Genomic DNA, 21,597 nt, shown 5'->3' on the forward strand with positions numbered 1-21,597 from the left:
GATCCGCCCACCTCAGCCCCCCAAAGTGCTGGGATTACAGGCATGAGCCACCATGCCCGGCTTCGACTTAAGTTTTACAGACATTGAACACCCACTTTCTTCCAAGAGCCTGCAAATACTACCAAATTTACTGTTTACAACAATTCTGAAAAGTAGAGAATAGCTCCATAGTTAACTTCTAAGAAGCTGAGGCTTGGGACGATTTGCTCTAAGTTAAACAGCTACTAATCAATCCCTGACTAACAATTGTCCTTAGCTCCCCTCTTATCTCCCTTTCCTTCAATATTAATAACAACTAACATTTATTTTAGTTAATAACATTTATTTATCAGGTAGCAAGTACCATGGTATGTTCCTTATGTACTTTGCTTTATCATGTAACAACCGCAGTGAGGTCGTTATCTCCATTTTACATCTGAGGACACTGAGGCACAGAGAAATTAAATGATTTGCTCAAAATCACACAACCAGTTTTCATTGGGACCTGAATTTGAAGCCAGGCAATTTTAACTCTGAATCTTGGAGGAAATTATCTGAAAATTTGTTACTGTAGGAGGTGAGGGTGCTTTTAAGAAACAGCGGGACCAAAGCCTCCAGAGCTACCAGGGCATGGCATCTCCATCACCCCTTCCACAGGTGACAGTCCAATTACAAATCCTGTAGCTCCTGGCTGCATGTTTGGCTCTTAACTTGCTTGGTTTTGAGCTCTCGTGTTCTCTTCCTCCTCTGCAGCTCAGGGCTTTTCTTGGAATAAAAAAAGATACATCTGACCACGCCACTAGCCAGTTGCAGTCTGACCAGCTTCTGCTGTTTTGGCCTAATTCTCCCCTGATATGTTTAAACCAGGTCATTATGATAATTTCAGTGTTAAATGAAGGATTAATTGGAACTGCCTACTGTCTTAGTGTCAGCAGAGTCAAATAGTGGATGTTTCAGAGACTTAGACAACTCTTGTATTTGTCTTACATACCACAGCAGAGGCCAGTAGTTACTGGCTTCTGTTGTCTCTATGGTAAGCTCAGATATTTTTATTTGCTAGTAACATCTTTCAGTAGTTTATGTTTTCTGAGTTAAAATTCAGTTAGGCTTTAAATATTTATGTCAACTACAGGGTGTTGCTCTGAAGTAATTTCATTTGTCCACTGGGTGTTTATCAGTGCCTGTGGAGTATGAGGTAGAGGCAGATGGTGTGGAGTCCCTGCCCTTAGAGTTCATGGATGGGCTGGGGCTTGAAACATGGAGTGGTAAAAACGCAGTGCCAGAGGTCAGGCCATACCCGAAAGATCTAGTTCAGCGCCATTTCACAGATTTATATTTAGCTTTGGCATCTGTTCTTCCCTTGGTTTTAAGATTAGTTTCTCCAGTCCCCTACCCGGCTCCCATCAAGTCATGTTGGCTAATGGTAGGAGGATAATTAGGGCAGGTGGTGAGCAGAGTGGAGGACGGGAAGACTTAATGGGACAAAGCCTTTGCTCCAGCACAGTCAGCTCTCTCGGGGGACAGAAAGTGGAAATAAATTCATACCAGGGGTAGCTGAGGCTAGGACTCAGCAGCAGGATTCTTTGTGAGCAGGTAGTAAGAACTTTAGTTTAAAACTGCCCCTAATCACTTTTGATTTGGGGGCAGACCGAATTAAAGATTCTGGTTGGCAGAGATTGGCTACGTCTGAGTTCTGATCTTGCCTTTGTCCCATGTTAACCATATAACTTTGGGAAGCTACTGTTTATCATTCCTATACCTCAGTTTCTTCTACAAGAGATTTTATACCCACTTTCCACAGTTGTATTGAGGAGTAAATGAAATAAGTTTAAGTGCCTAGCACAGGGTTGGCATAACACATGGCGTGTAGCAGGTGCTCCATAAAAGTTATTTCTCTTCCCTCTGTGGAGATTTGCTGCTCAGTGCTAGGAAAGATTCTCCCTAAGCACCTGGAAATAGTGGAGGAGGTGACAGCGGTGAGCTCAGCTAATCGTTTTTCTGCAGTCACAGACCTCACTCATAGAAAAAGCTGCCGTGGTCTCTGCCCAGTCATTGGCACTTGGTTTTCTAGCTTAACTTTGAAGGGCCACAAATAAATATACAAGTTGAGCTGGATGACGATATTTTACTTTGCCTCTTCCCCAGAAAAGTTTAGCCAACTTAAAAAATTGCGTACAACGCAAAATATTTGAGAGAATGAAGACAAAGGAGAAGCCACAATAGAAAAATAACACAGGGGTAAGATGAGCTCTCAGCTCTGTAGGCTCGCTCCTAACACCGATCCTCTGCTGGAGTCCCTCTGGCTGGCCTGCTGTTCTGTGAAAATGCCGGGCACCCTTCTGCCTGTTCTTGCTGTTGCCTCTTCCAGGGACACTTTTTTTTTTTTTTTTTTGAGGCGGAGTCTTCACTCTGTCGCCCAGGCTGGAGTGCAGTGGCACCATCTCGGCTCACTGCAAGCTCTGCCTCCCGGGTTCACGCCATTCTCCTGCCTCAGCCTCACGAGTAGCTGGGACTACAGGCGCCCGCCACCGCGCCCGGCTAATTTTTTGTATTTTAGTAGAGACGGGGTTTCACCGTGTTAGCCAGGATGGTCTCGATCTCCTGACCTTGTGATCCGCCCGCCTCGGCCTCCCAAAGTGCTGGGATTACAGGCTTGAGCCACTGCGCCTGGCTTTTTTTTTTTTTTTTTTTTTTTTTTTTTGAGACAGAGTTTTTGCTCTCTTGCCTAGGCTGGAGTACAATGGCATGATCTCTGCTCACTGCAGCCTCCACCTCCTTGGTTCAAGCAGTTCTCCTCCTCAACCTCCTAAGTAGCTGGGATTACAGGCGCCAGCCACCACACCCAGCTAATTTTTTTATTTTTAGTAGAGACAAGATTTCACCATGTTGGCCAGGCTGGTTTCAAACTCTTGACCTCAGGTGATCCACCTACCTCGGCCTCCCAAAGTGCTAGGATTATAGGTGTGAGCAACTGCGCCCAGCCTCTCTCATTCTTTTTTATGGCTGCATAGTATTCCATGGTGTATATATACCACATTTTCTTTATCTAGTCTATCATTGTTGAACATTTGGGTTGATTCCATGTCTTTGCTATTGTGACTAGTGCTGCAGTGAACATATGCATGCATGTGGCTTTATAATAGAATGATTTATATTCCTTTGGGTATATACCCAGTAATGGGATTGCTGGGTCCATTGGTATTTCTAAAAATAGTACTGAACCACTGTATTTCATGGAGAATAGCACAGTGTGGTCAGTTAGACATGCTGTGTTATGGTGTTTTATCTTGATCCCTGCTTTTTTGTTTGATTATGAACACAGGGCTCACGAGCAGCTAAATGTGAAGCATGAACCGCTCCAGCTCATCCAGCCTCAGTTTGAGACGCCTCTGCCAACCCTTCAGCCTGCGGTGAGTAGGTGTGCTTGGGGGATCCCACTGCAGAGCCCCACTGTTGCCTTTATCTTGTCAGCAGGCCTTCACCGTGGTCCCTTCCATGTGCCATTTGTGGCACTCCTTGTGGAGTCATAGTGCTCTGTCTCTAAACATGCATGTACACCTAATTTGTTAATGTTCTATAGAGACTTCCGTGTGGTATGCTTCCAAATTGAGGAATCAAGGATGTGGAGCCTTCTGGCTATTAAACATTTCCCATTCCCATCTTGTGGGGTTGGAGGGCATATATGAGATTTCTTGGATAAAAAGGAAGAAAACTGTACTGCCATTCCAGGTGTCAGGGCCGATTCATAGCATAATTCTCACAGCCCAGGGGATAGTTATGGCTATGTGTGTAAATAGGTTATTTTTCAACATTTCAGTCCAACATTCTCTCAACTTGCCTTTAAAATTACCTTGTCTCACCACATTCTGAAATGTTATGAGCCAGTTGGCTTGATCTTGCTTGGTAGCTTGAAATTGGCCATGGTGAGAGGATTTACATTACAGAAAATGGTAAATGCTACAAAAGAGGCTTTCAGTTTTGTTTTGTTTTGTTTTGAAAGTAGTTAAACATTTACCCGCATACCATTGGTTCATACCTGCAAAATCTGACTCCAGGTTCAATACTTTCTACACTAATCTGCATCTGGTTCTCCAAATAACTTCCATCCCTAAAAACTTATGATTAAATGAGAAAAAAGTTGTACAATCAAATGTTCAACACAAACCTAAGTCCCAAGCTTTGTGTCATCGTTCTGAGTTAATTAGTGTTGGTATGTCAGCTTGGTCAGTTTAGTGGTAATTAGAGCTGGTTCCACTTGGTTGTTTACAGTGGGCTAGTAATCTTTCTTGATATGGGTCTCATGGGTGAGGGTAGACGAGGTGATGGGAGTTTGGGTACTTCATCCTCGGGAAAGAGCTGAGTTACTGTTCTGTAGGGATTTCCATGTGGTGTGGTTCCCAACTGAGGAATTAAGGATGTGGACTTCCTTATTCTCCTTGTGTCTCGTCACTGTTAGTTATGACTTTGGACAAGCTCTTTCTTAAGAGACTTTATTTCCTTTACATTATCCTCCCGCATTTCTAAATGATGACTTTATTTCCTTTTAGGTTTTTCCTCCCAGTTTCCGGGAGTTACCACCTCCACCTCTGGAGCTATTTGATTTAGATGAAACATTCTCCTCTGAGAAGGCACGGCTGGCTCAGATTACCAATAAGTGTAAGTTTGGCCAACTTTTTTTTTGAGATGGAGTTTCACTCTTGTTGCCCAGGCTGGAGTGCAATGGTGCGATCTTGGTTCACTGCAACCTCTGCCTCCCAGGTTCAAGTGATTCTCCTGTCTCAGCCTCCCGAGTAGCTGGGATTACAGGTGTGTGCCACCACGCCCGGCTAATTTTTGTATTTTTAGTAGACACGGGGTTTCATCATATTGGTCAGGCTGGTCTTGAACTCCTGACCTCAGGTGATCCGCCCACCTCTGCCTCCCAAAGTGCTGGGATTACAGGTGTGAGCCACCACGCGTGGCCTAAGTTTGGCCAACTTTTAAACTTTGTTTTCTCTTATGAGTTTTATTTAGTCATGAATTTCTGAGGATTACTATGAGAGAAAGCTTAGAGTTTGTTTAGGGAAAACAAAATATGAATAGGAGTATAAACTTAACATTCTTATTTATGTCATATAAATGATGTTGGTTGTTCTTCTCAAGGCTATTTAGTTCAGTGAATAAGAACATAGTGCCAAACAGAAAGCCAAAGGTCTCAGCTTTGATCCCTGTGAGTCCTTAGTTCTGACCTATTGAGAGACCATAGAATTAATCTTGACCCTGGCTGCCACTTAGCAAATCTCAGTCGGTGGTCATAGGAGCAGCTAAATAAGGAAATTGAGTCAGGGCCCAAAGAATCATAGAGACTTCAGACTGGACAGGATCTGAGAGAGAGCCAAGTGTGCCCACCTTGACATGTGGATGAAGAAATAAGGCCCCAGGCCACACAGCTTCACGATGAGTGGTCCTCCTGATTTTTGGTCTGGGGCTGCTCCCGACATGAATTGCCTCCAACACAGCAAATGGCTCTGCATATATATGCTCAGAGGCATAAAATTAACCATCCACTTTGAGGCAGTGGCCCCACTCCTGGAAGTCTAATCTAAGGAGATTATATATATATTTTTTGAGATGAAGTTTCACTCTTGTCGCCCAGCCTTGGGTGCAATGATGCAATCTCGGCTCACTGTAACCTCCGCCTCCTGGGTTCAAGCGATTCTCCTGCCTCAGCCTCCCAAGTAGCTGGGATTATAGGCACCCACCACTACACATGGCTAATTTTTGTGTTTTTAGTAGAGATGGGGTTTCACCATGTTGGCCACGCTGGTCTAAAACTCCAGACCTCAGGTGATCCACTGGCCTCAGCCTCACAAAGTGCTGGGATTACAGGCATGAGCCACCGCGTCCAGCCAACTTCTACACTATTTATTTTAAAAATACGATAAACTCGAGAGGCTGAGGTAGGAGGATCGCTTGAACGTAGGAATTTAAGACCAGCCTGGGCAACACAGCAAGACCCTGTCTCTAAAAATATATTTTAAAAAATAACAATTTTTAAAAATAGAAAAAATTATAAATTTGGGAATAGCCTTAATGTCCATTAGCAGAGGAATGGTCGTAAACTGCATCACAATCATTTGGTAGGAGAATATGTAGTCATTATAAAAGAGATTCACAAAGGCTAGGGAATGACTCATATGACACAGACAAAATTTAAGAGAGAAGCCTGAATGAAGGAAGCAAGATACAAAACTGCATGTACAAGAGGATACCAGCTATGTCAGCAACATCTGTATGTGCCCAAAGCCCAGAAAGAAGTAAGCAAAATGGAAATAGTTCAGTGTAAACAAAGACCTTTACTGCATCTCTATTCTGTGCCAGGCATTGCTGTAGGTCCTGGACAATCAAAAATGAGCAGGACATAGTGATAAGTCCAGGAGGAATCACAGAACAGTGAAGAAGCAGAAGCTTTGACTTGGCATTTCTGTTTCTAGCAACTGTCCTATGGAAATCCTTGTGGAAATGCAAAACAAAATATATATAGCTATATAGATATTTATAGCATTCAAAAAATTGGTAACAGTCTAATGGTCCATACATTAGTAGGGGGATTGGTTTAAAAGTGTGCGAAATAAGCCTGGGTCACATAGATCGCATCTCTACCAAAAAAAAAAAATTGCCTGGGCAAAGTGGATCATGCTTATAATTGTAGCACTTTGAAAAGCCAAGGCGGGAGGATCAGTTGAGGCCAGGATTTCAAGACCAGCTTGGACAACATAATGAGACTTTGTCTCAAAAAACAAACAAAATAAAGGGCTGGGTGCGGTGGTTCATACCTGTAATCCCAGCACTTTGGGAGGCCAAGGTGGGTGGATCACCTGAGGTTGGGAGTTCAAGACCAGCCTGACCAACATGGAAAAACCCCATCTCTACTAAAAATACAGAATTAGCTGGGCGTGGTAGCGTATGCCTGTAATCCCAGCTACTTGGGAGGCTGAGGCAGGAGAATCTCTTGAACCCAGGAGGTGGAAGTTGCAGTGAGCCGAGATTATGCTATTGCACTCCAGCCTGGGCAACAAGAGCGAAACTCCATTTAAAAAAAAAAAAATTTAAGTAGCCAGGTGTGGTGGCACACTTCTATAGTCCTAGCTACTTGGAAGTCTGAGGTGGAAGGATCACTTGGGCCCAAGCGTTGGAGGCTGCAGTGAGCTATGATACACTGTTGCACTCCAGCCTGGGTGACAGAGGGACCCTGTTTCTGAAAAATAAATAAATAGAAACAAAATAGAGTATTACATATCTGTTAAAAGAAAAATGTAGCCTGGGCACAATGGCTCACACCTGTAATCCCAGCACTTTAGAAGGCTGAGGCAAGAGGATCACTTGAGACTGGCCTGGGCAACACAGTGAGTCCTCTTCTCTGTAGAAAAATAAAATTAGCCAGGCATCGGCCGGGCGCGGTGGCTCAAGCCTGTAATCCCAGCACTTTGGGAGGCCGAGACGGGCGGATCATGAGGTCAGGAGATCGAGACCATCCTGGCTAACACGGTGAAACCCCGTCTCTACTAAAAATACAAGAAAATTAGCCGGGCGAGGTGGCGGGTGCCTGTAGTCCCAGCTACTCGGGAGGCTGAGGCAGGAGAATGGCGTGAACCCGGGGGAGCGGAGCTTGCAGTGAGCCGAGATCGCGCCACTGCACTCCAGCCTGGGGCACAGAGCAAGACTTCGTGTCAAAAAAAAAAAAAAAAAAAATTAGCCAGGCATGGTGGCTCACTCATGTAGTACCAGCTACTCAGGAGGCCCAGGTGGGAGGACTGCTTGAACCTAGGAAGTCAAGGCTGCAGTGAGCTAAGATTGTGCCACTGCATTCCAACCTGGTTGACAGAGCAAGACCCTGTCTCAAAAAAGAAAAGGCCAGGTGCAGTGGCTTACCCCTATAATCCTAGCACTTTGGGAGGCCAAGGCGGGTGGATCACAAAGTCAGGAGTTCAAGACCAGCCTGGTCAAGATGGTGAAACCCTGTCTGTACTAAAAATAAAAATAAAAAAATTAGCTGGGCGTGATGGCCAGTGCCTGTAATCCAAGCTACTTGGGAGGCTGAGGCAGGAGAAGCGCTTGAACCCGGGAGGCAGAGGTTGCAGTAAGCCAAGATCATGCCACTGCACTCCAGCCTGGGTGACAGAGTGGGACTCTGTCTCAAAAAAAAAAAAAAAAAAGAAAAGAAAAAAAATGTAGGGCATAGACTTTGACATGGAATGTCCATAATACATCATTAAATGTGATCCCATTTTTGTGAAAACTTATATTTACACACAGAAGCAGACATAACAATAATAATTCTGGGTAGTTGGTGGCAATAGAACTAGGATGAAAGATTGTTACAGCTGTGGGTTTGAATGTCTTAGTAAAAAACATACGTTTCTATCATAACTTAAAATGCAAATCAGAGGGAGAATAAAGAAATTACAGCCGGGCGCAGTGGCTCACGCCTGTAAGCCCAGCACTTTGGGAGGCCGAAGCAGGCAGATTACTGGAGCTCACAAGTTCGAGACCAGCTTGGGCGACATGGTGAAACCCCGTCTCAAATACAAAAAATCAGCCAGGCGTGGTGGGGCACACCTGTAGTCCAAGCTACTTGGGAGGCTGAGGTGAGAGGATCGTTTGAGCCCAGGAGGCGGAAGTTGCAGTGAGCTGAAATCATGCCACTGCACTCCAGCCTGGGTGATAGGACCAAACCTTGTCTCAAAAAAAAAAAAAAGAAAAAGAAAGAAAGAAATTACAGTATAATAGGCCGGGCATGGTGGCTCACTCCTGTAATCCCAGCACATTGGGAGGCCAAGGCAAGTGGATCACAAGGTCAAGAGATCGAGACCATCTTGGCCAACATGTTGAAACCCCGTCTCTACTGAAAATACAAAATTTAGCCAGGCATGGGGGAACATGACTGTAGACCCAGCTACTCGGGAGCTTGAGGCAGGAGAATTGGTTGAACTTGGGAGGCAGAGGTTGCAGTGAGCTGAGATCGCACCACTGCACCCCAGCCTGGCAACAGAGTGAGACTCTATCTCAAAAAGAAAAAAAAAAAAGAAGGAAATTACAGTATAATGTGAGAAGGGCAGTAATGGCTGTCTATCCTACACGTAGGGCTCCAGAGGATGGCTTCACAGAGCTATGTTGTTGGTGGAATTATGGGTGATTTTTTTCTTCTTTAATTTTCTTTCTATAATATTGTTTGTTTTTTGGGGTTTTGTTTTGAGACCGAGTTTTGCTCTTGTTGCCCAGGCTGGAGTGCAGTGGCGCGATCTCGACTCACCACAACCTCAGCTCACCGCAACCTCTGCCTCCCAGGTTCAAGCGATTCTCCTGCCTCAGCCTTCCTGAGTAGCTGGGATTACAGGCATGCACCACCACACCCGGCTAATTTTGTATTTTTAGTAGAGACAGAGTTTCTCCATGGTGGTCAGGCTGGTCTCGAACTCCCGACCTCAGATGATCCACCTGCCTTGGCCTCCCAAAGTGCTGGGATTACAGGCATGAGCCACTGTGCTCAGCCTTGTTTTGTTTTTGAGATGGAGTCTTGCTCTGTTGCCCAGGCTGGAGTGCAGTGGTGCGATCTTGGCTCACTGCAACCTCCGCCTCCCAGGGTCAAGCAATTCTCCTGCCTCAGCCTCCCGAGTAGGGACTACAGGTGCACCCCACCATGCCCAGGTAATTTTTTTGTATTTTTAGTAGAGACAGGGTTTCACCATGCTGGCCAGGCTGATCTCAAACTGCTGACCTTGTGATCCGCCTACCCTGGCCTCCCAAAGTGCTAGGATTACAGGCGTGAACCTCCACGTCCGGCTGTTTTGTTTTGTTCTGTTTGAGATGGAGTCTTGCTCTGTCGCCCAGGCTGGAGTGCAGTGGCGCAATCTCGGTTCACTGCAACCTCTACCTCCCCGATTCAGGCTACTCTCCTGCGTCAGTCTCCCAAGTAGCTGGGATTACAGGCCTGCATCACCACATCCGGTTAATTTTTGTATTTTTAGTAGAGATGGGGGTTTGCTGTGTTGGCCAGACTGGTCTTGAACACCTGACCTCAAGTGATCTGCCTGCTTCAGCCTTCCAAAGTGCTGGGATTACAGGCGTGAGCCACCACGCCCGACCAATACAATATTGTTTTAGTAAATGCTATTTTTAATTACCCATATGCTTTTCTCATAGTGATCTTTGTTGCATTCAGGGAATGATAATTTGATTTCCTACTCTTGCACCTGTTCTTTCTAATATGGGAATACTAGATCTGAGGAATAGGAAAGCCAGTACCAGTCCAGTTTTATTCTAATTAGGAGTGTCACACTTCTGTCCTAATTTATAAAAGCAGCACATTAGAGAGCGCTAGAGTTTTTCAGTGTTGAAATCCTGCAGTCACATTACTTTAGGAAGAGGTGAGTGATCTTAGGAAATATGGAAACACGATAGGGCATACCTGAAACACACTAAATCTGTACTTTGGGAAGGGCAGAAGTTAAGAATTAATCTAACTACTACTACAACTGTCTTAGGTACTGAAGAAGACCTGGAATTCTATGTCAGGAAGTGTGGTGACATTCTTGGAGTAACCAGTAAACTACCAAAGGACCAACAGGATGCCAAACATATCCTTGAGCACGTCTTCTTCCAAGTGGTGGAGTTCAAGAAATTGAACCAGGTACAGAGCCTACAAGGCATAGTGTAGTGGGAGCCCCTCCAGTACTGGTATCATCCATGAACTGTGCTTTTCATGTTTTATGATGTTGATTTAGCCTGCAAGTATTTATTGAGCATCTACTACGTGAACAAAACAGACAATAATCCCTGTACTTATGGAACCTATGTACTAGCTGGAAGATATAGACAATAAGCAATAAACATAAGTGAGTCACATAGGATGCTAGAAAATGGTAAGTGCTTTGGTTTAGAAGTAGAGGCCAGGCACAGTGGCTCACACCTGTAATCCCAACACTTTGGGAGGCCGAGGTGGGCGGATCACCTGAGGTCAGGAGTTCGAGACCAGCCTGGCCAACATAGTGAAACCCCCTCTCCACTAAAAATACAAAAATTAGCTGGGTGTCATGGTGCATGCCTGTAATCCCAGCCACTCGGGAGGCTGAGGCAGGTGAATCACTTGAACCCGGAAGGTGGAGGTTGCAGTGAGCTGAGATCGCACCATTGCACTCCAGCCTGGGCAACAGAGTGAGATTCTGTCTCAGGAAAAAAACAAAAACAAAAAAACAGCTGGGTGTGGTGGCTCACACCTGTAATCCCAGCACTTTGGGAGGCCGAGGCAGGTGGTTCACCTGAGGTCAGGAGTTCAAGACCAGCCTGGCCAACATGGTGAAACCCCATCTCTACTAAAAATATAAAAATTAGCCAGGTGTGATGGTACATGCCTGTAATCCTAGCTACTAGGGAGGCCGAAGCAGGAGAATCTCTTGAACCCAGGAGGTGGAGGTTGCAGTGAGCCAAGATGATACTACTGCATTCCAGCCTGGGCAAGAGAGTGAGACTCTGTCTCAGAAAATAATAATAATAATAATAGAACTGGGTAAGAGGGATCAAGTGTGCTGAGTGTGGCCATGATGACTGGTGAGTATTAAATAGGGCAATCGGCCGGGCACGGTGGCTCAAGCCTATAATCCCAGCACTTTGGGAGGCCGAGACGGGCGGATCACGAGGTCAGGAGATCGAGACCATCCTGGCTAACACGGTGAAACCCCGTCTCTAATAAAAAATACAAAAAAAAAACTAGCCGGGCGAGGTGGCGGGTGCCTGTAGTCCCAGCTACTCGGGAGGCTGAGGCAGGAGAATGGCGTGAACCCGGGAGGCGGAGCTTGCAGTGAGCCGAGATCTGGCCATTGCACTCCAGCCTGGGTGACACAGCAAGACTCCGTCTCAAAAAAAAAAAATAAAAATAAAAATAAATTAAAAAAAAATAAATAGGGCAATCAGGGTGGGCCTCATTGCAAAGTTGTATTGGAGCAAAGACTTGAAGGTGTTAAGGGACTTAGCCATGCAGATTTCTGGGGGAGGAGTGTCCCAGGCGGAGGGGAGAGCTGTGCAAAGTTCCTAAGGCTGGGCTGTGCCTGGTATGTTTGATGAACGGCAGTGATGCCAGTGTGACAAGAGAACAGAGGAAAGGATAGAGCATTGGAACATGAGGTTAGAAATCATCTTTCTCAGGCCGGGCACCGTGGCTCCCACCTGTAATCCTAGCACTTTGGAAGGCCAAGGCAGGCGGATCACAAAGTCAAGAGATCGAGACCATCCTGGCCAACATGGTGAAACCCCATCTCTACTAAAAATACAAAAATTAGTTGGGCATGGTGGTGCATGCCTGTAGTCCCAGCTACTCGGGAGGCTGAGACAGGAGAATTGCTTGCACCCGGGAGGTGGAGGTTGCAGTGAGCCAAGACTGCGCCACTGCACTCCATCCAGCCTAGTGACAGAGCAAGACTCCGTCTCAGGAAAAAAAAAAAAAAGAAAGAAATGATCTTTCTCTGACCGAGGACCAATAACTTTAAAATTATCTCTGGCCTTCTTTTTTCCATTCCTTGACAGGATTTCAAAAATTGAATGCCCAGCCAGTGTTGGTAAATAGGCATTCATACCCTACTGATGGGAGAATAAGTTGGTTCCACTTGTCTGGAGATATTTTCATAATACTGTTGAAAAGCCCTAAAATGTATATACCTTTGACCTATTCTAATCTTCAGAATTTGTTTTAATAATATAATTCTGAATATGTGCAGATTTATCAACCAGGATTCTCAGTGCAGCATTATTTTATAGAAGAAAAATCTTCGTCAATAGGGAACTGGTTAAGGGTACATCCATAAGATTAAAAATGTTTTTAAAAATGTTTGGCTGGGCATGGTGGCTGACCCCTGTAATCCCAGCACTTTGGGAGGCCGAGGCGGGTGGATCACTAGGTCAGGAGTTCAGGATCAGCCTGACCAACATGGTGAACCCTCATCTCTACTAAAAATACAAAAATTAGCCAGGCGTGGTGGCGTTCGCCTGTAATCCCTGCTACTCAGGAGGCTGAGGCAGGAGAATTGCTAGAACCCGGGAGGGAGAGGTTGGCAGTGAGCCGAGAACATGCCATTGCACTCCAGCCTGGGAGACAGAGCAAGACTCCATCTCAAAAAAATAAATAAAAAATAAAAATAAAAATGTTTAAGGACTTGGGCCAGGCGCTGTGGCTCATGCCTGTAATCTCAACACTTTGGGAGGCCAAGGTAGGTGGATGGATCACTTGAGGTCAGGAATTCTAGACCAGCCTGGCCAACACGGTGAAACCCCATCTCTACTAAAAATAAAATATTAACTGGGTGTGGTGGCCCGTGCCTGTAGTCCTAGTTACTCAGGAGGCTGAGGCAAGAGAATCGCTTGAACCTGGGAGGCGGAGGGTGCAGTGAGCCAAGATTGCACCACTGCACTCCAACCTGGGCAACGAGTAAGACTCAAAAAAAAAAAAAAAAAAGTTTAAGGACTTAGGAATACATTCATGATACAGTAAATATGGGGCACGGAGAGACTAAAGAACAGTATAGAGAGAGATTCTACTTTCTTTACAGAATACACATACTCCATAGAATTATTTTGCATAATAAAAAAAGAACATAAAGATATTTATCCTTGGGGCTGGGCACGGTGGCTCACGCCTATAATCCCAGCACTTTGGGAGGCCGAGGCGGGCAGATCACGAGGTCAGGAGATCGAGACCATCCTGGCTAACATGGCGAAACCCCGTCTCTACTAAAAATACAAAAAAGTAGCTGGGCGTGGTGGTGGGTGCCTGTGTCCCAGCTACTCGGGAGGCTGAGGCAGGAGAATGGTGTGAACTCAGGAGGCGGAGCTTGCAGTGAGCTGAGATCGTGCCACTGCACTCCAGCCTGGGTGACACAGCAAGACTCCGTCTCAAAAAAAAAAATTTATCCCTGGACTGGCACAGTGGCTCATGCTTGCAATCCCAGCACTTTAGGGGGCTGAGGCAGGTGAATCATTTGAGCCCAGGAGTTCTCGACCAGTCTGGGCAACAGAAACTCCATCTCTATAAAAAAATACAAAAAATTAGCCAGGGGTGTGGTGGTCTGCACCTGTAGTCCCAGCTACTTGGGAGGCTGAGGTGGGAAGATCACCTGAGCCTGGGGAGGTTGAGGTTGCAGTGAGCCATGATCATGCCACTGCATTCCACCCTGGGTGATAGATTGAGACCCTGTCTTAAAAAAAAAAAAAAAAAGACTGTTTAATTTTTATTTTCCTTCTGTATTATAATCTCTATAGTGACTGTGTCACTTTTGCAGCAAAAAAAGAGTGTTTTGTTTTTTAATGTAAGCAGGCAAAATTCAAGCTTAGGATTTTAGATGCTGAGTGGGAAGACCAATTCGTTTTTGAGCCTCTCCTGGAAGGAAGCTGGCTCTGACAGATGCTCATCTGATAATGTTTCACTCTCCACCTCTAACATGGTGCTGGAGGCTGGGGCTATAGCAGTGAACAAGATGAGTGCAGTCCTTGCTGTCCCTCTCAGAGCTCTGTGTAGTGGGAGACAGGAGTGTATGGGCAGTTACTGTGGTCTAAGTGCCATCTATGAAGGGAACCTAGACATGAGGGTTTTGATGTGGCTGCTTAGCAGTGAATGATGGGATGGGAGGTCAGGTAGGTTCCCAGCAATACTCACTCTGGTGGCATGCTAGAACAGGCACCAAGGCCAATATAAGAAGTCTGGTGTGGTCTTTGCACCAGTGCTTTCAACTCTGTTTGTTACTCATCATGGTGGGTGGTGGGCAGTGGTCACAAGCCCTGCCCTGGTAGGGCAAAAGGATCAAAATTTGATCCTTGGGTTGGATTCAGCCCTAAAGCCAGATATTATGTATATATCCTAATTAATGAAGATTCAGGATCTCTAAATTCCAAAGCACGGAAGAGTTTACATTTCAGGCTTTATACTGAAATACTAAAATTCTATCTTATTCTCTCATCCAGGAACATGACATCGATACAAGTGAAACAGCATTCCAGAACAATTTCTGAAGACCATGCCTCTTGAAGCTTTTTCTGCCTCCTGATTCTCTCTTTATAAACTATTTTCAAATTGTTCCTCAACTTCTTATCAAAATTGTTTATACACTCTTTCCTCCATGAGCTATGAAAGGTATATGCATCTTCTATAATACCCAGATAGGTATAAGATTTTTCACAAAGTCCTTATGTAAGATACATTCCATTTTTAAAAATTAAATGTATGGTTGCATCTGTCTTTTTATACCCTATGAAACAGTCTTTCATTGCATTTTTTTTTTTCAACCCCAGTTCTGGATTTGAGTCTTTTATCAAAGACATAAATAACTTTCAAGCTTGTTGTAAATATTGTACAGCTTTCTGGACCGGTTGAAAGGATGCAACACTGGCTGGGCACGGTGACTCACACCTGTAATCCCAGCACTTTGGGAGGCCGAGGAGGGCGGATCACTTGAGCACGGGAGTTCGAGACCAGCCTGGCCAACGTGGTGAAACCTGTCTCTACTAAAAATACAAAAATTAGCCAGGTGTGGTGGCACGAGCCTGTAGTCCCAGCTACTTGGGAGGCTGAGACAGGAGAATCACTTGAATCTGGGATGCAGAGGTTGCAGTGAGCCGAGATCGCGCCATTACACTCCAGCCTGGGTGACAGTGAGACTCTGTCTCAAAAAAGAAAAAAAAAGGGTGGGGTTGCCAGGTGCAGTGGCTTATGCCTGTAATCCCAGCACTTTGGGAGGCCGAGGTGGGCGGATCACGAGGGCAGGAGATCGAGACCATCCTGGCCGACACGGTGAAACCCCATCTCTACTAAAAATACAAAAAATTAGCCGGGCTTGGTGGCGGGCACCTGTAGTCCCAGCTACTCGGGAGGCTGAGGCAGGAGAATGGCCTGAACCCTGGAGGCAGAAGTTGCAGTGAGCCAAGATCGCGCCAGTGCACTCCAGCCTGGGTGACAGAGCAAAAGTCTGTCTCAAAAAAAAAAAAAAAAAAAAAATCCTGAATTTCAAATGATTTCTTCTTGGTAAAGCTCTGTTCATAGGCTTCCATTCTTTCCCATACTCAAACACTAGTACACGGCTTATTCAGAGTTGCCAGCCAGGGCAGAGTACTGGGCAAGGAGGAGGCCACTCCAGGGGCAGAATGTGGGGGCTCTAGCTCAGAGCTGGGAGATAAGCAGCTAGAGGACAGGCCTGGGGAGTGCTGTGGCAGTGTGTTCCGAATACATCCCCAAAATGTATTCAACAATTGTCTCCCGACCCAAATACTCTCTTATCCTGTGGGCTTGGTGCTCCTCCCATTGAGAGATGGGGTCTCTGTTCCCTCCTCTGAATCTTTGAATCTGGCACCGTGGCAGAAGTGATGCTGGCGACCTCTGAGGCTAATTCATAAAAGGCTATACAACTTCTGCCTGATTCTCTTGGGACATTCACCTTTAGAGCACAAGACTCCATTTAAGAAGTCCAAGGCCGGCCGGGCGCGGTGGCTCACGCCTGTAATCCCAGCACTTTGGGAGGCCGAGGCGGGCGGATCACAAGGTCAGGAGATCGAGACCACGGTGAAACCCCGTCTCTACTAAAAATACAAAAAATTAGCCGGGCGCGGTGGCGGGCGCCTGTAGTCCCAGCTACTCAGGAGGCTGAGGCAGGAGAATGGCGTAAACCCAGGAGGCGGAGCTTGCAGTGAGCCGAGATCGCGCCACTGCACTCCAGCCTGGGCGACAGAGCGAGACTCCGTCTCAAAAAACAAAAAACAAACAAAAAAAAGAAGTCCAAGGCCATGTGGAGAGGCCGTGGATAGGTGTTCTGACCAACAGCCAGAGATCTCAGTCTATATCAGCATCTTGGTATAGATCACTTGCCAAACATGAATGATGATACCTCCAGATGACTCCTGGCCCCAGCCATCAAGCACCTCAGCCTTTTGCCATCCCAACTGAGGCCCCAGATGTCATAGAGCAGAGACAAGCCATCCATGCTGCATTCTTTCTGAATTCCTGACTCCCAGAATCTATGAATATAATAAAATGGGAGTGAAGGTGTGCCCTCACTGCCATTTTGTTATATTTGTTTTTATTTTTATTTTGATTTTTTTGTTTTGTTTTTTTGAGACAGGGTCTCATTCTGTCTCCCAGGCTGGAGTGCAGTGATGTGATCCTCAGCTTACTGCACCCTCCGCCTCCCAGGTTCAAGTGATTCTTCTGCCTCAGCCTCCCCAGTAGCTGGGATTACAGGCACATGCCACCATGCCTGGCTAATTTTTTGTATTTTTAGTAGAGACAAGGTTTCACTATGTTGACCAGGCTGGTCTCAAACTCCTGACCTCAAGTGATCTACCTGCCTCGGCCTCCCAAAGCGCTGGGATTACAGGCATGAGTCACTGCTCCCAACCTTGTTTTTGATTTTTTCGAGACAGGGTCTTGCTCTGTCTCGAAGTACATTGGTGTGATCATAGCTCACTGTAACCTCAACCTCCTGGACTCGAGCGATCCTCCTGCTTCAGCTTCCCGAGTAACTGGGACTACAGGTATATGCCACCATTCCCAGCTAATTTTAAAAAATGTATTTTGGGTCTTTCGTCTGAGCCACCAACATGCCATCCAGACTGAGGAAGACCCAGAAACTTTGGAGCCATATGAGCCACGGCCACAGCTGCATAGGCAAGCTCCAGAAGCACCCCGGAGGCCACGATAATGCTGCTGGAATGCATCACCACAGGATCAGCTTCAACAAATACCACCCAGGTTACTTTTAGAAAGTTGGTATGAGGCATTACCACTTAAAGAGGAACCAGAGTTTCGGCCCAACTTGCAGCCTTGACAAATTGTGGACTTTGGTCAGTGAACAGACACAGGTGAATGCTGCTAAAAACAAGTCTGGGGCTGCTCCCATCATTGATGTGGTGTGATTGGACTACTACAAAGTTCTGAGAAAGGGAAAGCTCCCACAGGAGCCTGTCATCATGGAGGCCAAATTCTTCAGCAGAAGAGCTGAGGAGAAGATTAAGGGTGTTGAGGGAGCCTGTGTCCTGGTGGCTTGAGGCCACATGGAGGGAAGTTCATTAAAAGGTAACTACTTAAAAAAACACACACACAAAACAAATAGGCCGGGCGTGGTGGCTCACGCCTATAATCCCAGCACTTTGGGAGGCCAAGACGGGCGGATCACCTGGTTGGGAGTCTGAGACCAACCTGACCAACATGGTGAAACCCCCCATCTCTACTAAAAATACAAAAAATTAGCCAAGTGTAGTGGAGTAGTCCCAGCTACTCGGGAGACTGAGGCAGGAGAATCACTTGAACCCGGGAGGCAGAGGTTGCAGTAAGCCGAGATCTCACCATTGCACTCCAGCCTGGGCAACAAGAGTGAAAATTCTGTCCCAAAAAATAAATAAGCTTTTTAAAAATTTTATATATATATATATATATATATATTTTTTTTTTTTTTTTTTTTTTGGTGGGGGGAGCTGGGCATAGTGGCTCATACCTGTAATCCCAGCACTTTGGGAGACCAAGGTGGGACGATTGCTTGAGCCCAGAAGTTTGAGACCAGCCTGGGCAACATAGCAAGACCCGGTCCATCTCTATTTATTTATTTTTATTTGAGATGAAATTGCAGACATCATAGTACTTTACCCCTAAAATAAATCAATACCTATGGAAATAAATATTGCCGAGGCTGGTCTTAAACTCCTAACCTCAAGCGATCCTCCCACTTTGGCCTCCCAAAGTGCTGGGATTACAGGCATGAGTCACTACACCTGGCCTTAAAATGGCAGTTGTAAGCCACTGATTTGGAGTAATTTGTTATAGAGCAATAGGTAACTAGAATAAACACCTATAATCTTACAAGGAACTTTCTGGTTCTATCTGAATCTAATCCAACTTCCACTTTCACTTTTCGAAAGGATAACTGAGGTCTAGTTGGGGAAGAGACTGGCAATCTGCCTACTAACCAGGAGTTTCTCCCACCACGCCCTCCTGACCAAGAAGGTGCCTTGGAGGAAGCAAGGCCTGTTCTACCACAGGGTCAGTAGGCTTTTCGCCTTCATCCACAGATGGCTTGTGGCAAGGATATATTTTTTTGTCCAATTTATGTGAAAACTTTGAATCTAATTGTGTGTTCTGTGAATTGGGGTAATGGTTATTGTTTATAGAGCATAAGCCAAGTTTTATATTCTACAATGCAAACAGGTACCTGTTTCTCAATAAAACTGTTTACATTCAAAAAAAACTTTGAGGGCTGTGCATGGTTGCTCACGCCTGTAATCCCAACACTTTGGGAGGCCAAGGTGGGCAGATCACTTGAGGCCAGGAGTTCAAGACCAGCCTGGCCAACATGATGAAACCCTGTCTCTACTAAAAATACAAAAAAAAAAAAAAAAAAAGCCGTGCGTGGTGGTGCACGCCTGTAATCCCAGCTACTCGGGAGGCTGAGGCAGGAGAATCCCTTGAACCCGAGAGGCAGAGGTTGCAGTGAGCCAAGATCGCATCACTGCACTCAAGCCTGGGCAACAGAGCAAGACTCCGTCTGAAAAAAAAAGAAAACCCGCCGGGCGCGGTGGCTCAAGCCTGTAATCCCAGCACTTTGGGAGGCCGAGGCGGGCGGATCACGAGGTCAGGAGATCGAGACCATCCTGGCTAACACGGTGAAACCCCGTCTCTACTAAAAAAAATACAAAAAGAAATTAGCCGGGCGTGGTGGCGGGCGCCTGTAGTCCCAGCTACTCCGGAGGCTGAGGCCGGAGAATGGCGTGAACCCGGGAGGCGGAGCTTGCAGTGAGCCGAGATCGCGCCACTGCACTCCAGCCCGGGCGACAGAGCGAGACTCCGTCTCAAAAAAAAAAAAAAAAAAAAAAAAAAAAAAAAAAAAAAAAAAACCCACTTTGAAACAGAAAAGTGTCCATCCTGGGCCGGGCCCGGTGGCTCAAGCCTGTAATCCCAGCACTTTGGGAGGCCGAGGCGGGCGGATCACGAGGTCAGGAGATCGAGACCATCCTGGCTAACACGGTGAAACCCCGTCTCTACTAAAAAAATACAAAAAAAAAACTAGCCGGGCGAGGTGGCGGGCGCCTGTAGTCCCAGCTATTCGGGAGGCTGAGGCAGGAGAATGGCGTAAACCCGGGAGGCGGAGCTTGCAGTGAGCTGAGATCCCGCCACTGCACTCCAGCCCGGGCGACAAGACTCCGTCTCAAAAAAAAAAAAAAAAAAAAAGTGTCCATCCTGGCTAACACGGTGAAACCCCGTCTCTACTAAAAAATACAAAAAACTAGCCGGGCGAGTTGGCGGGCGCCTGTAGTCCCAGCTACTTGGGAGGCTGAGGCAGGAGAATGGCGTAAACCCGGGAGGCAGTGAGCTGAGATCCGGCCACTGCACTCCAGCCTGGGTGACAGAGCGAGACTCCATCTCAAAAAAAAAAAAAAAAAAAAAAGAAACAGAAAAGTGTAAAGAATAGTACATTAAACACCAGTGTGCCCATCAAACTTAAAAAAAATTGTTAACATAGTGCCATATATGCTTTCCTTATGTATTTTACATTTCTTTTTGTTTTTTTTTTTTACATGTAGACCTTTTTGTTTTCTTTTTTTTTTTTTACATGTAGACCTTAAAATCCCAGTGTATGCGCCAGGCACAGTGGCTTATGCCTGTAATCCCAGCACTGGGAGGCCAAGGCGGGCAGATCACTTGAGGTCAGGAGTTCAAGATCAGCCTGGCCAACATGGCAAAACCCTGTCTATACTAAAAATGCAAAAAGTAGCCGGGCGTGGTGGCGGGTGCCTGTAGTCCCAGCTACTCGGGAGGCTGAGGCAGGAGAATCGCTTGAACCCGGGAGGCAAAGGTTGCTGTGAGCCGAGGTTGTGCCACTGCCCTCCAGCCTAAGCTGACAGAGCAAGACTCTGTCTCGGGAAAAAAAAAAAAATCCCAATGTATGTATAATCTTCTTTTTTTTTTTTTTTTTGAGACGGAGTCTCGCTCTGTCGCCCAGGCTGGAGTGCAGTGGCGCGATATCGGCTCACTGCAAGCTCCACCTCCCGGGTTCACGCCATTCTCCCCCCTCAGCCTCCGAGTAGCTGGGACTACAGGCGCCCGCCACCACGCCCGGCTAGTTTTTTGTATTTTTAGTAGAGACGGGGTTTCATCATGTTAGCCAGGATGGTCTCGATCTCCTGACCTCGTGATCCGCCCACCTCGGCCTCCCAAAGTGCTGGGATTACAGGCTTGAGCCACCGCGCCCGGCCAATCTTTTTTTTTTTTTTGACAGAGTCTTGCTCTGTCACCCAGGCTGGAGTGCAGTGGCACAACGTTGGCTCGCGGCAACCTCCGCCTCTTGGGTTCAAGCGATTTTCCTCCTGAGTAACTGGGATTACAGCGTGAGCCACTGCCCCCGGCCTGTATAATCTTTTTTTTTTTTTTTTTTTTTTTTGAGACAGAGTCTTGCTCTGTCGCCCAGGCTGGAGTGCAGTGGCGCCATCTCGGCTCACTGCAAGCTCTGCCTCCTGGGTTCAGGCCATTCTCCTGCCTCAGCCTCCTGAGTAGCTGGGATTACAGGCACACACTACCATGCCCAGGTAATTTTTTGTATATTTAGTAGAGACGGGGTT

At 46.3% G+C, this 21,597-nt stretch overlaps 1 protein-coding gene and 1 pseudogene across 4 annotated transcripts in view; both read left to right on the forward strand.

Annotated features, from left to right (window-relative positions):
• IFT52 (intraflagellar transport 52) overlaps positions 1–15,256 on the forward strand; it is a 54,684-nt gene extending 39,428 nt beyond the window's left edge. For all 4 annotated transcript variants that reach the window (XM_065523180.1, XM_005569044.4, XM_065523179.1 and 1 more), the window contains 4 exons: positions 3,302–3,389; positions 4,527–4,635; positions 10,503–10,648; positions 14,965–15,256. In XM_065523180.1, coding sequence (XP_065379252.1) covers positions 3,302–3,389; positions 4,527–4,635; positions 10,503–10,648; positions 14,965–15,012 — 391 coding nt within the window. In that variant the 3' untranslated portion in view covers positions 15,013–15,256. The remainder of the gene's footprint in view (positions 1–3,301; positions 3,390–4,526; positions 4,636–10,502; positions 10,649–14,964) is intronic.
• A 2,312-nt stretch (positions 15,257–17,568) lies between these two features.
• Positions 17,569–18,187, forward strand: LOC102122747 (large ribosomal subunit protein uL15-like; annotated as a pseudogene).
• Positions 18,188–21,597: the final 3,410 nt, after the last annotated feature.

Source organism: Macaca fascicularis, chromosome 10, assembly GCF_037993035.2.
Source record: "Macaca fascicularis isolate 582-1 chromosome 10, T2T-MFA8v1.1".
Taxonomy (NCBI): domain Eukaryota; kingdom Metazoa; phylum Chordata; class Mammalia; order Primates; family Cercopithecidae; genus Macaca; species Macaca fascicularis.